The sequence below is a fragment of the Ursus americanus genome, chromosome 12 (genome assembly GCF_024610735.1).
Source record: "Ursus americanus isolate L20-20 chromosome 12, mUrsAme1.1.p, whole genome shotgun sequence".
NCBI lineage: Eukaryota > Metazoa > Chordata > Mammalia > Carnivora > Ursidae > Ursus > Ursus americanus.
This window is the reverse complement of record NC_142138.1, coordinates 40861028-40874976: the sequence shown is the minus strand read 5'-3', so window position 1 is coordinate 40874976 and position 13949 is coordinate 40861028. Positions and strand designations below refer to the sequence as shown.

Below are 13949 nucleotides of genomic sequence, written 5' to 3'. Positions count from 1 at the left end.
ATAGAATTTGGAAGCAGCAGAAAGGTAAGAAGGGTAAATATTTTCGTAGTTTCTTTTTCTTTTTCTATTTTTTTACAGGCTCTACACCAACATGGGGATTGAACTCATGACCCTGAGATGAAGACATGCATGCAGTACTGACTGAGCCATTCAGGGCACCTGCAGTTCCATTTTAAGTTAAAAAACAGCATCTCAGATTGAACAATATGGTCATGTCAGACAGCTCATACATAGAAGAAATTAAAATGTCTTTGTATTCCTATTCTATGGCTTGTTCCCCTAGAAGGACTAAGGGAATTCAGGGAAAATGAGATATTACATAGCTACTATTGTGTTTACAATAAACAGTAAAAAGGACCAAATTTTATAAGAAAATATAAAAAGGGTAATCTGATAAGAATAGAAAGAACACAGCACTGACAGGAGATTTCATTAAGAATCCTGCATTATGGGGGTGCCTGGCTAGTTCAGTCGGTGGAGTGACTCTTGATTTTGGGCTTGTGAGTTTGAGCCCCACGTTGGGCATAGATATTACTTAATTAAAAAAATAAAAAATAAAAGAACCTGGATTATTATGAAAAGCAGAAGCACACCCATAAATACAGAGAACAAACGGATGGTTGCCAGAGGGATAGGGGTGGACTGAGGGGATGGGCAAAATGGGTGATGGGGTGTGGCAGATACAGGCTTACAGTTATGGAATAAGTCACAGGAAAAAAGGATAAAACCATAAGGAATATAATCAATGGTATTATAATAGCTTTGTATGGTGACAAAGTAGCTACACTTGTGGAGAGCAGAGAAATAACGTACAAATTCATTGAGTACCATATTGTACACCTGAAAAATACTGTGTCAACTACACTTCAGTAAAAATAGAAAAAAAAAACAACTCTGGATTATAACTTAGGCTTGTTATTTATAATTCTTAGGCCATAATTTTCTTATTAATTTGTAAAATGGGGGACTGAATTACATCAGCAATTTTCAAAACTTGTTTTTCTTAAGGGGCAAATTCCAAATGATATCTTACCCAGAGTACCAAAAAAACCCAAAAAGTCTGTGTTGCCTCTTAAGACAATTCTACAGAGCCCTGACCTACCAGGAACATAATCTGGGCTTTCTTAGATTATTCTAGGTCTAGATTATTTCCAGAGTATCTCCTAACTCCAAAAAGACCTATGAATCTTTGTATCTTGAAGAAGATAGAAATAGTATAAATAACTAAGTTCCAGAATCCTGTAGAAAAGTAACTTGACATTTGAGGCAAAATGCTAGGCATGAACACGTCAGATAGTTTAAAATAACATTTTCTATAAATACTTCAATAAACATTTTCCATAAATAAATATTCTATAAATATAAGGGATAAAGTAAAAGGGTAAAAGGCACATGAAAAAGTCAAATGTGCTGTGTAAACACAAGTAGTTTTCATGATAAGGAATGTGGTCTCTGCCCAAAAGAAGTTTCTAATCAAATTAGGGACAAGCAACATGCCTACCAGGAACCTAGAAGGTCCAGTTGGCTTCAGGGATGAATAGCTTTACTTGGTCATGCACTGTTTTCAAACGTTGAAAGGGAGGACTACTCCAAAGTGGAAGGACTATCTGAAGTCATGGAAACAAAAACCATCTTAGGTGAAATCACCACTGCAAATAACGAACAACCAATCAACAGTTATCAGTCTTTATAGTTTTTTAAGCTTGTAGTCTGGGTAATTTTAAATTATTTTCTCTCTTTCAGGTTTCATTATCTTCTGTGTGATCTGTCTCATTCAAATTACCATAGAGGAAAGAGCATCCATTTTGAAGGACACTGAGGTCTAGTACTAGCTCTAACATTTATTAATATGTAACTACTCTGGTGCTTAGCTTCCTTAACTATAAAATGATAGTAACTTACTTTTGAGTTCTTTTTTATTTTATTTTATATGTATGTATGTGTTACTCTTGTGTTCTATTTTAAATATAAAACTCTATAACACAATAACCTGGCTACAAGAGAAACCTTTTAGCTGTTTTCCCTCTAACAATAATTCTCTGAGTTTCTTTTTGTTTTTTTTTTAAGATCTGCTTATTTATTTTGGAGAGAGAGAAAGACAGCCCATGTGCACCCATGAGCAAGCGGGAGGGGCAGGGAGAAGGGAATCTCGAGCAGACGCCCCACTGAGCGCAGACTGATGAGATGCGGGGCTCGATCTCACAACCCTGAGATCATGACCTGAGCTGAAATCAGGAGTTGGATGCTTAACCAAGTGAACCACTCAGGTGCCCCTCTTTGAGTTTCATTTTGATCATATCACTCATCAAAAATCCTAGAATTACTTTAAATAGGCTCTGAAGTGAAAGAAAGTGACATTCAACCAATTAATTCCCCATAACCTACCATACTCTTCTATTACACTTAAATTCATAGCCAATCACACATCAAAGCCTAGGGCTAAAGAAAGAACTAATGCCATCGAGTGGCTAAAATGTGCCAGGCAGTGAAAGAGATTTTATATACACTACCTCAGTTTTTCTAAGAGTCCTGTAAAGATTACAGTTGACCCTTGAACAACACGAGGGTTAAAGGCACCAACCCTTGTGCAGTCAAAAATCTGAGTATAACTTCTGACTCCCCAATACTTTACTAATAGTCTACAGTTGACTGGAAACCTTACTGATAACATAAATAGTCAACTTATATGTATTTTGTATGTTATATGTATTATATACCATATTCTTATAATAAAGTAAGCTAGAGAAAAAAATATTAAGAAAATCGTAAGAGAAAATACATCTATAGTACTTTACTGTACAATATCCATACATTAAGTGGACGTGCACAATTCAAACCTGTGTTGTTCAAGAGTTAAGTGTGTATTTTATCCCCATTATAGAGATGGTGAAACAAATGCCCAGTAGTAAGATTATGCAACTTGTCTACTATCTAAGCTAGTAAGTAAGTAGCAGATAGACAATGAACTCATTTTGCCTGGCTTCAAAACCAATGGTATAGCAAACCTAATACATTAAAAATGAATGGAAACTAAAAGAATCATTTTATGGTCATAAATATTTATATGTATTCACACAGTTTAGAAAGAAGCCACAAATAAAACAAGACATGAAAATGATATCTATCTATACTAACAACCCCAACTATTATTTCCCTCTCTAGTGGGCTTGACTGAATTATACTGATCTATTTAAACAGCTAATTTATAGCACATAGCAATGCTGGTTCTTCTACCCTGAAAGAGAAAATATCAGAGTTGAAAAAAAATCTTAGAAGTGTAACTTTTTTCTGATACAAGAATTCCTTTAAAATCTCTTTTAGAAGTTGCTCATTCAACTTTATTGAGAGAGAACTTACTATTTTCTATAGTGCTCATTTCATTTTTTAACATATTTTCCTTTGTACTGAAATAAAAAAAAAAATCTGCCATCCATTGACTTTTGCTTTGTCCTCCACAGCCACAAAGTATACAGTCAATCCAAGGATGGAACATGTACAACAGCTTACCACTTGCCACTTCTCCAAGAATTTGGTAAACACTGCTACTTGATCAGTATAATCTCTGAAAACCAAGATCCATCCAGTAAACCTTAACAATGAGCTCCAGGAAGTCACTACCAATTAATAACAATAAACACACACAAATTAAAATCTCATTGCTATCCCTACCCTAACTTCCCCCCCACATGTTCCTCCGTTTAACTTTCAAGACAGTTATCAAATCTTTGTTAAATTTCTTCTTTAATAGACTTTTCAAAAATCCCATTTTCTTCAATTGTTTGATATGTAACATGATTTTCATCATCTCATCATTCCTGCAATTATTCACTGGATAAGCTTTTATAATGTTTATCTAAGGTATGATCTGATTCAACTCAAAGTTTTTGACTTCTCTTTGGCAAACCTTTCTCCTCCTATCCTTGGGATACTGCTTAAGATTTGGTTGTTAGATCTTTGTTTTCTTTCTTTACAAACTCTTTCCCACTAGTGTTAGTAAGTCTTTTATCAGCTTCTATAGTACATAGTACTTACTTCTATCAGATCATTTACCATAGATAAATCAAATGATGTCAACTCCCCTATTAAGAGCCCTTCAACTGTCTCCCAATTCTTATAAAAATCCTAGTGATTCGGCATGTACCTACATCTCCTTCACTTTTACACTGATCTTCTGTCTTACAATTTTTATTCTTAAAACATATCAGGTTCTCTCCTACCTGAGGGGTTGTATATTTTGTCTCCTCTTGCTGGGAATACTCTCCCTGGGTCTTTACAAGTCTGGCAACTTTTCACCCATCAGGTCTCAGGTCAAATGTAGCCTCCTCAAGTGACTCCCCAATTACTCTATCTAAAGTAGCCCCCACCCCCTTACTACACCACCCTATTTACTTCCTTCGCTGTACTTGTAGTTTTTTTTTTTTTTAACTTGTTTACTATTTATTTTCCTTCATTACGATATAAAGCCCTGGTATATGGACTTTGGAGTTTTGTTCAATCATTATTAGCATCTAGAATGGTGCTTGGCACAGAATAGAAAATCAGTGATTATTAAGCCTAAGAGGTCTGTTACAGCAATGAGCATATGTTATCTTTGTAAATCTAGAACCTAGTAAAAAGCCTGTTACATATGTAAGATGTTCAACAGATATTTGTGAAATGAATGCATTGATCTTACCCACTTGGATGGCATTCGCTGTGACCTCTAGTCAGATGATCTCCTAATCTGCTTATTCAGCCCTGACTTTTAGTTCCACATCTTTATTTAGTTGCTAAGTAACTAGGTATAGAACCCATTCCCTTCCAATATAGTTTTTTTCTAATCACTGTGGCATTATTTTCGTTGCAGCTTAGAGACAAATTCCTTCCCTTGTACTCAAATCTAACTAGTTATTAATACTATTTTTTCCTTCATTTCCTATATATATCTTTTTCTATTCCTACTGCCAAATTTCACTTCAGCTCTCCTAATCTTACAGTTGTAGCACTGTAGTAGCTGCCTGCCAATATGCATACCTTTAGATCCTCTTCCATTAAATTCGTTCTACATACAAATTCCAAGATCAACTTTTCCATTATATCTCTTCCATCCCATCTCCCATATCAACAAGTATAAACACCTTAGCCCAGCATTCTAAAACCTAACATCATTTAAACTGAAATTATCAAAATAAAGGTGTACTTGGGAAACGAGGTGGCAGATTCTTACAATTTCAGATATAATGGTAAAAAATTTTGCAACTAATCAGGTATGTACTGAAGACCACTGAAGTATAAGTTCCTTGAGGAACCTCGAAAGACCTTATTTATATTGTTCATTGCTAATCTACTACCTGGAAGTGCTGGGAATATAGTAGATACCAATGAATATTTGTTGATTAAATGAACGAATAATTTCGTACTCATTTTTAATGAATAAATGAATGATCCTAAATGAGAGAATGAATGCCAAGATGAAGGTCATGTTCTTTGAAAATCAGTTTGGTATTAAGACACATGGAGATTAGTTAGTAAATCACTTTAGAAAAAAAAAAAAAAAGCCAACATTAAGTTATTACCACTTGTCTAAGATTTTTTTTTTTACATATCTCACTGAAGTTGGTGGTATTAAAGCTAAGAAAACTGGTATACATAAAGTTGAAGCATTTTGCTCAAGTATATACATTTTTTGAACCAAGAAAAGCAGTGATGAGGGCCTGATTAGGATGCTATGAGGAAAGAAAAAAATAAATTGGAAAAATATTTTTAAAGTAGAGGTTACTAGAGCAGTAGTCACCACCTCACATCATCAAACACTGTAAATCTGCTTTCACTAATATATGTAACTTAAAAATGACAAATGTATCATCAACCTAAATACAAAATGATAAAAAGCTTGATAGCTTTCTTATTTTTTAGGCAAAATTGGGGTTAAGTTCTCATATTTTCTTCCCACACCCCAGTACATGGAGTAGAATCTAAATAATAAAGTTAGCGCCATGGACTTGAATCTACTGTGGACCAAGTTTACTTCTGCTGGATTCTAAAGCTACATATTGCATTCTAGCCATTCGCATCAATTTATGAAAGCCACTGAGACACATGGAAGGCTGAGTAAGCATGCACATTAGTGCATTTCAAATCTAGCTTTGATACTATAACCTACAAATGGTGAGTCAGAAGAATCACCTTAGTTGTTAGAGAGTGCATTACTCAAAAAATTTATTTCAATATTAGCTCTCACTTGGTTGTCTTTTAGGTTAACACAAACTAGACATTTTCAAATCACTGCACAAGCAAAGCTACTATAGCACTCCGATGTTCACCTCTGTCTTAAGGTAGACCTTTATAACTCACCAGATGAGGAATATCAAAAATTCCTAGTTTCTTCATTTATTGTGTTAAAAATAAAACTTCTCAAAGTCTTCTAAGACAGAAAATTTACATTCAAAATGAATGATAAATATAAGAAAATTCAAGTAAATGTTTTCATCTTACCCTGTCCAGTTCCAGTGTAAACTTCTGGTCCCATGACTGATTGGAAATGGGTTTCCAGCTCGTTTGACCAACCACAGTATTATCTAGCTTCAAAACTGCACAGACATCATCTGTAATTAAAATTTATAAACTTACTTAAATATTTTAAAACCTTTAAAACAGAAGTACGACCGTTTAATAGCAACAAAAGTCTTATGATCCTAAGGGGGTCATAAGGGGTTTCTTTTTTCCTTTTCTTTTTTAGATAGGGAGGGGGGCTAGAGGGGGAAAGGGAGAGAGAATCTTAAGCAGATTCCATGCCCAGCACAGAGCTGATGTGGGGCTCGATCTCACAACCCTGAGATCATGACCTGAGGGGAAACCAAGTGTGGGAGGCTTAAGCAACTGAGCCACCCAGGTGCCCTGAATGTAACGTCTTTCTTAATCCTGAAGCTTCTGGGTCTTAAATGGCTACTTTTATATGTACATACATTCCCACTAGATGCTCCCAACTTATCCTTTGAGTTTGAGAAAAACACAAAGATTAAATGCTATCTATTTTGTATGTGTGCATGTTTGTATATAAATTGCAATCATCCAGTTTTTCAGCCTCTACACTTCTATTTATAGAGCTTGTTACCTCAGGCAATTTTTATTTTCACACTTTTCCTAAAAGCTCTTTCTATATACAGAAAAGCACTGACATATTCACCTCTGTACTCAATAGTACATTGAATTATCACAGGCCTTTCTCCCCCACTTCCAGTTACACGTTTATATCACAGTTTATAATTACAATTTAGAATGTCTCCAAAGTGCTTCATAAACCTGTTGCGTAATACTCTTACCACCCCCACCATTTGTTTGCTAACTGAGCTACTACCCTAGTAAACATGTTTGGTCCAGTGGTTATCAAAATTTCAATGTTAGTTTAGAAGTGTCACTATATCATTAAAAGAATCAAGATGTAACAAGTCTAATAGCCTCTGAACACTTTCAGTTTGCCATAATGATACTATTTCATTCTTCCAAAAGAATTAATGCTATACGTCATTCAGTTTTCTAAGATAATTTCAATAAATTTTGGTTGTATTTGTTTTCCTAACAATACAGCTTTTAATATTTTAAAATTATAGAAATCATAATTGTAAAGCTTTTTGTTCAACTCTGTCTCTTCCCATTGCTATTCCCATTGCTAAGTCCTCTGTATAGACCCTTTGTTATATGATTTTTACAAAATCTGGTTACTGAACTGGATAAGTCGTCGGTTTTTAGGAGATTTCGACTACTTCCACTTTTACTTTTACTTGTTCTGCTCATGAAAGATGATCTGGTTTCACTTGGACTCCAACCGGGTAGTGCAACCGATGTTGCTTTTGACCGTCCAGGAACATTCTCTAGAATATCTTGACAGCCCATAAGACGAACTTCCAAAGTACCTGTTAGCATAAACAAATATCAAATAAGAACATCAATTTTTTTAAAGATTTTATTTATTTATTTGAGAGAGAGAGCACAAACGGGCAGGGGCAGAGGGAGAAGCAGACTTCCCACTGAGTAGGGAGCCCGATGTGGGGATCCCAGGACTCTAAGATCATGACCAGACACGAAGGCAGACACTTAACCAACTGAGCCACCCAGGCGCCCTAGAACATCAATTCTTAATATAGAACTATGTCTTTGTTACCTATTCAGAAACAGTGGGAGAAAAAAAAAGGTGTGCTAAAATAACAAAATCTCTTCTCCCAGAGGATCTGTGAGGTAACTAATCATCTTTCCTGTTTTAATTAGAGAAACCTATTGAAAATTCTTAATTAACACAATTATAAGAAATTTTATGGAAAGAACAGCATCTCCCCAAAACTGTCTGCAGGGCATAAAACCAGTTACATAAACTTCTTATATGTCTGAATACTCATTTATATCATTTATATAATTACATGGAAGAATTACAGAATTATGTTGCTAAACCATGTGGGAGGAGAAACATAAAGCCAAATAATATGCCTATTACAATAAAAATACAGAAATTAGAAACAAGGAAATCTGACTATGTGAAAAACAGTTGTGTTTAGTAGTTATGCAGTTAACATGGAAAAAGACTTTATAGGGTTTTTTGCATAAATAAACGGGTTTCTGTTCTATTTAAGATGTAAAATAATATTAACTTTCCATTCTAATAGTTTAGTGAGTCAAATAATTATGGGCTGTAATTATCTAAGCATAAAATAATTGCAACTTCCTTAGGCAAATAAATACTAAAGGTGTTCAAATGAAAATGAGGAACTGTGAGGCCATGCAGAGATATGGCTTTGTCATCATTTGGGCTAGACTTAGTATATTAGAATTTAAAAATGGTGCTACAGTATTAAAATTTTAGATACTGCACAGAGAATAACATTTTAGGAAGAGTATTTCCTGGTCCCATTAAACTTAAATAATTAAAGCTTCACTTTATTTAAAATTTTCAATTATTTAAAGTAACCAAAGGACTTTTAACAAAGTAAAAAACCATGGATTTATGCTCAACTCAAACTAAAAAAAATAATTAAACAAAATATGTCAAAAAAGTGCTAAAGACACTGGATGTCAGGCAAAGAACACTGATACTCAAGAGATGGGAAACAAATAAAATGCACCTTAAGACTGCTCAAGTTTACTGCTTTGAATATACCTAGGACATAGTGCAGGGAGGGGGAACTCAGGTGCAGCCAAGTGGACTACCTGAGTTAAGGAACCAGAACTGAGAGTACTGACACAGAATTGACCAAGGTGGCTAGAATTCACAGGCAGAAGAGAAGAAAACAGCTCTCCAGAGGGAGAACTAAGATGTGGGGAGGTTTCCCCTGATCAAATATTCAGTCTTGCCCCAGTAGTACAGAATAATTACCCTTATACTAAATGATGCTCTGGTCTTCATAAGAAATCTTAAAAGCAATACTCAGATCAAATTATTTACAGGTAACTTAACTGTGACCTAGAACAAAGCTCAAGACTATTTACAGGAATACAAAAATATCCAGCACTTGAGAAACTAAAACTCAATGTTTGGCATCTAATCAGAGACTACCAGACACATTTGTTTTCTATTGCTGGATTACCAATTACCACAAATATAGTGGCTTAACACAACACCTATTTATTACCTCACAATTCTGTAGGTCAGAGTCTACAGAGGTTGCCTGTACTCTCTGCTAGAAATCTCACAAGGCTGAAATCATCATGTCTGCCAGGCTGGGCTCTTGTCTGGAAGCTCTCAAGAAACTGCTTCCAAGCTTATTCAGATTGTTGGCAGAATCCAGTTGCTAGCAGACATAGGATTGGGGTCCCTATTTCCTTGCTAGCTGATGGCCAGGGGTTGTCTTCAAGTTCTAAAGGCCACCTGAATTCCTCACTACATGGCTGGCTCTATTTTCAAGCCAGCAATAGCACATACAATCTTTTTCATGATTCAGATCTTTCTTCCTTGTCTGCCACTGGCCAGAGAAAATTCTCTGCTTTTAAGGGACTCATGTGATCATATCGGGCCTACCAATATCATTCCCCTTTACATTAATGCAAAGCCAACTGATTAGTAACCTTAACCACACAGGTAAAATCCACTGTGCCATATAACATAATATTATCACTGGACTGATATACCTCATCATATTCACAGGGGAGGGGTTCCCAGGGTCATTCTTAAAATTTTGCCTATCCTACCAGGCAAGCAGATAAACAGAAAAATAAGACCCATAATAAGAAAAGAAATCAAATAAAAATCAATCCAAAACTGACATAAATGTTAGGATTAGCAGATAAACACATTCATACAGTTATTATAATTCTATTCCATCTGTTCAAAAAGTTGAATAGAGACATGGAATAAAAAAGATCCAAAACAAAATTTTAGAGATAAAAACTACCATGTTTGAGATTTAAGGAAAAATACTGAGATGGGATTGGTGGTAGATTATACATTGCAAAGAAAAGGCTAGTGAACTTGAAGCTATAGCAATGATACAGAAATGATCAAAAATAAGAGAAAGACTTGAGGGAAAAAAAAACCAGTGCATATGTAAACTGTGAGTTTAACTTCAAGTGGCCTGATATATTTGCAATTAAGTCCCTGATAAAGAGCAGAGAGAATGGGAACAGAAACATATTTGAAAAAATAATGGCTGAAAATTTTCCACATTTGATGAAAACTGTAAACCCAGAAAGTATCCACGAATTTCGATGAACATCAAACAAAAAAGAAAAAAGTAAATCACATGAAAGCATACTATAATCTAATTTCTCAAAACAAATAATAAAGAGAAAATATTAAAAGCAGCCAGAAAAAAAAAAAAAGACACATTACAAAGATCAGGATGGCAGTGGATTTCTCATTAGAAACAATGAAAGCAAGACAGAGAAGCATCAACGTTAACATTTGAGGAAATGAACAAGTAAATAAACTGTGAACTTAGAATTCTAGACTCACTGAAGATATCTTTCAAAAATGAAGACTTTTCAGATATAAAAATGGGTAAAGAATCCATTATCAGTCACTACCATATGATCCAGCCATATCATTCCTATTTAACCAACTGAAATCTACATTTACACAAAAACTGCACAAGGATGTTATTAATAGCTACATTTGAAAAAAACACAAAATGGAAACAACTCAAATATCTATCACAGGTGAATGGATAAACAAATTATGGAATATCCACACAACTGAATACTACTGATAATAGAAAGGAATTATTGATACATGCAACACAGATGAGTATCATAGTAATTATTCAGAGTGAAAAAGGCCAGAAATCCCTCTCCCAAAAGAAAACAGTATCTACTGTATGATTCCATTTACATAAAATTCTACAAAATACAAACTAATAGCAAGTGACAAACAGGTCAGTGATTGCCTGGAGACAGATGCGGGTAGGGAGAACATGAGAAGAGCAGGAAAGAGGGATTACACAGAGGCACACAAGGAGACTTTTAGGAATGATGAATACATGCATTATCTTGTTCATTGTGATGGTTTCACAACTGTATATTTATGAAAAAAACCTTGAAATTATATACTTCAAATAAAACTGGAGGTTGATGATCGTGGCACAACTATATACATTTCCTAAAAATCCTAAAACTGTATACTTAAAGTGGGTGAATCCTATGGTATGTAAATTATGTCTCAATAAAGTTACTAAAGATGGAAGGGGAAGCTTCAATTTCATGTTTGGTTAGGCTTTGGAAATCTTCTCTAATTGTAAAGTGTTAGGACAGATTAAATATAATAGATAGCATTTTAATTTTAGTTCAAAAGAAACAACTTGTGTTTATTTTATTTGCATTTTTTGTTGTTACACTGGCAAACTTAGCTCGTTCCCATTGTAAATGCTTAGCTGTAAAAGTCATCTGGGAAAACTGAAAACATCTGGTCACTACTTCAAACCCTGGTAGCTTATTAAATATTTTAGTAATTTCAATATATTAGGAGATGACAATGCTCAGCACCTGCTTTCACTTAGGAAAAAGAAATCCAAAGGGATTTAAGATCTTTGTTAAGCACCTAGAAGTTTCTTTTATGAGGTGACACAGTTGCAATTGCAAATAACCATATTAGAAATAGCTTAAAATTAATTTTTTACTTCTACAACCCACAATATGAAATTTTTAAAACAAGCAATTGAAGAAGTAAATGTTTGTATTCATAAGCAGTAGCTATGAATTCCATTAAAACAAGTAAATGTTTTTACAATTTTTTTTTAACATTCTGGAAAAACTACTTTATATCCATTTTACTAATTCAGTATTTCATCTTGGTACAACTAAGTAACATTTTTTAGTTCTGAGAAAATCTTTTTTCATAAAAACTAGCAAATGTCTCAAAATGTGGACCAAAAAATTCAATACCTTAGATCGAAATAGCACTAAATTTGCTAATTTCAATTTATAACCATACAACCACAAAAGAAATCAGAGTATAAATGAGACAAACCACAAACACTAGCATGCAGTGAGAAACTCAGGAGGGTAAAGGCTCCTACTACTATCCATGATAATTCTTCATTGTGTCTAATCCTTTATTAAGGCCAATATTATTTCTCTTCCTTCTTACTCCATATTTAGTTTAAGGTTCAGCAGGAATTAATTATAAATTTCAGTATGAATTTAAAGGAATTTTTGTAAAAACCAAAATGTCTTAAGAATTGTAAGATACTTCCTTTTACACTGGCGATTTACATCACTTTGAATAAGGTTCAGTAAGGCAATACGAACAGGAAGAAAGAGAATGGAATTAAAGAATTGGGGAGAGGAGCCAACAAGAATAGAATAGGAAAAAAAAAAAATTCCAGCCATATCAGCTGGTTTTCTAAATGTGGCTTTATTACTCTTCTAGAAACACTGATTTCCAAATATTTGACAACCATATTTTATCAATGAATCATTCAGAAACTCTCAAATATTAATGTGTTCAGTACTGAGCCATACAATGACAAAACTTAAGTAGTAAGTAAGTACAGTTCCTTCCTATCATCAAATAAACTTTACCGAGTATCTCCTGAATCTATGAAGTGTCCTGTGCTAGGGGCTAGGATTATGTGTAGGTAGATGACAAGGTCTTTGTTCTTCACAGGTCTATATTGCAGTTCCAATTTTAAAAAATAGAATAAGAAGATGGATAGTAAGGCAAGGGACTGTGCACAAGCCAGTTTAATTGTGATAGAAGACTCATGGTAGGAGTTATAGAAGATGTGACTGGAAAGATAAACATTTTAAATAAAATGGAGGATTTTGACCAAAAGTTCCCAAGCTTTCTTGTTTCATGGTACCCTAGTGTCTCAATTTTCATTGTGCTCCTAATCTAAAAGATATACCAACAGTTCTGTTTCAAAGGATATTGCAACAAATTAATAACTATTTACAAAAATAATACACATAACTTGAAAGAAAAAGTAATCTTATTTCATTTGTAAATAACCACGGTTACTTCCTAATGGGATGTTTGTACCTACTGACCACAGTACAGCTTCTCAAACTCTGGCACTAGACTGGAAACTTCCACCTTCTTTTCTATTTCGCATTGATTTTTCACGTGGTATTTATTATCACAGCAATGCAGGCAAACCCAGCTTCGTTAATGTATGACGTCACTGAGAGGAATATAGCTCTGCCTCATGCTGAAATTGTAGCTACCTTGAGGTAGTAGTTTCAATGGTGACCCTAGGAAGTGAACTAACACCGTGTCGCCCCCCAAAGCTTAAGATATCCTGTTGTACCCTGAGAATTCACTCTGGCATCCCAGGATGCCTCAGATTTAGAAACTCAATTTGGTAACTGCAGGTTTAGATTGATCCTAATAGTGGCAACAACATAGTTTAACCATAAATTTGTCCTTCAAGTTTTAATATAGAAGTCTGCCATAATATAAAACTGATCAATGATAAAGCTACTAGAATGTGACAGTATGCTACATAATTCTGAAGAACAGTTTCACATCTTCAAAATATTTTATGACA

The 13949-nt window shown here is 34.4% G+C and overlaps 1 protein-coding gene across 2 annotated transcripts in view; it reads right to left on the bottom strand.

Annotated features, from left to right (window-relative positions):
- The window catches only part of PKN2 (protein kinase N2), a 141208-nt gene that overhangs the window by 45860 nt on the left and 81399 nt on the right, over positions 1–13949 (bottom strand). For both annotated transcript variants that reach the window (XM_045801851.2, XM_045801852.2), the window contains 2 exons: positions 7707–7892; positions 6475–6584 (listed from right to left, as the gene is read on the bottom strand). In XM_045801851.2, coding sequence (XP_045657807.1) covers positions 6475–6584; positions 7707–7892 — 296 coding nt within the window. The remainder of the gene's footprint in view (positions 1–6474; positions 6585–7706; positions 7893–13949) is intronic.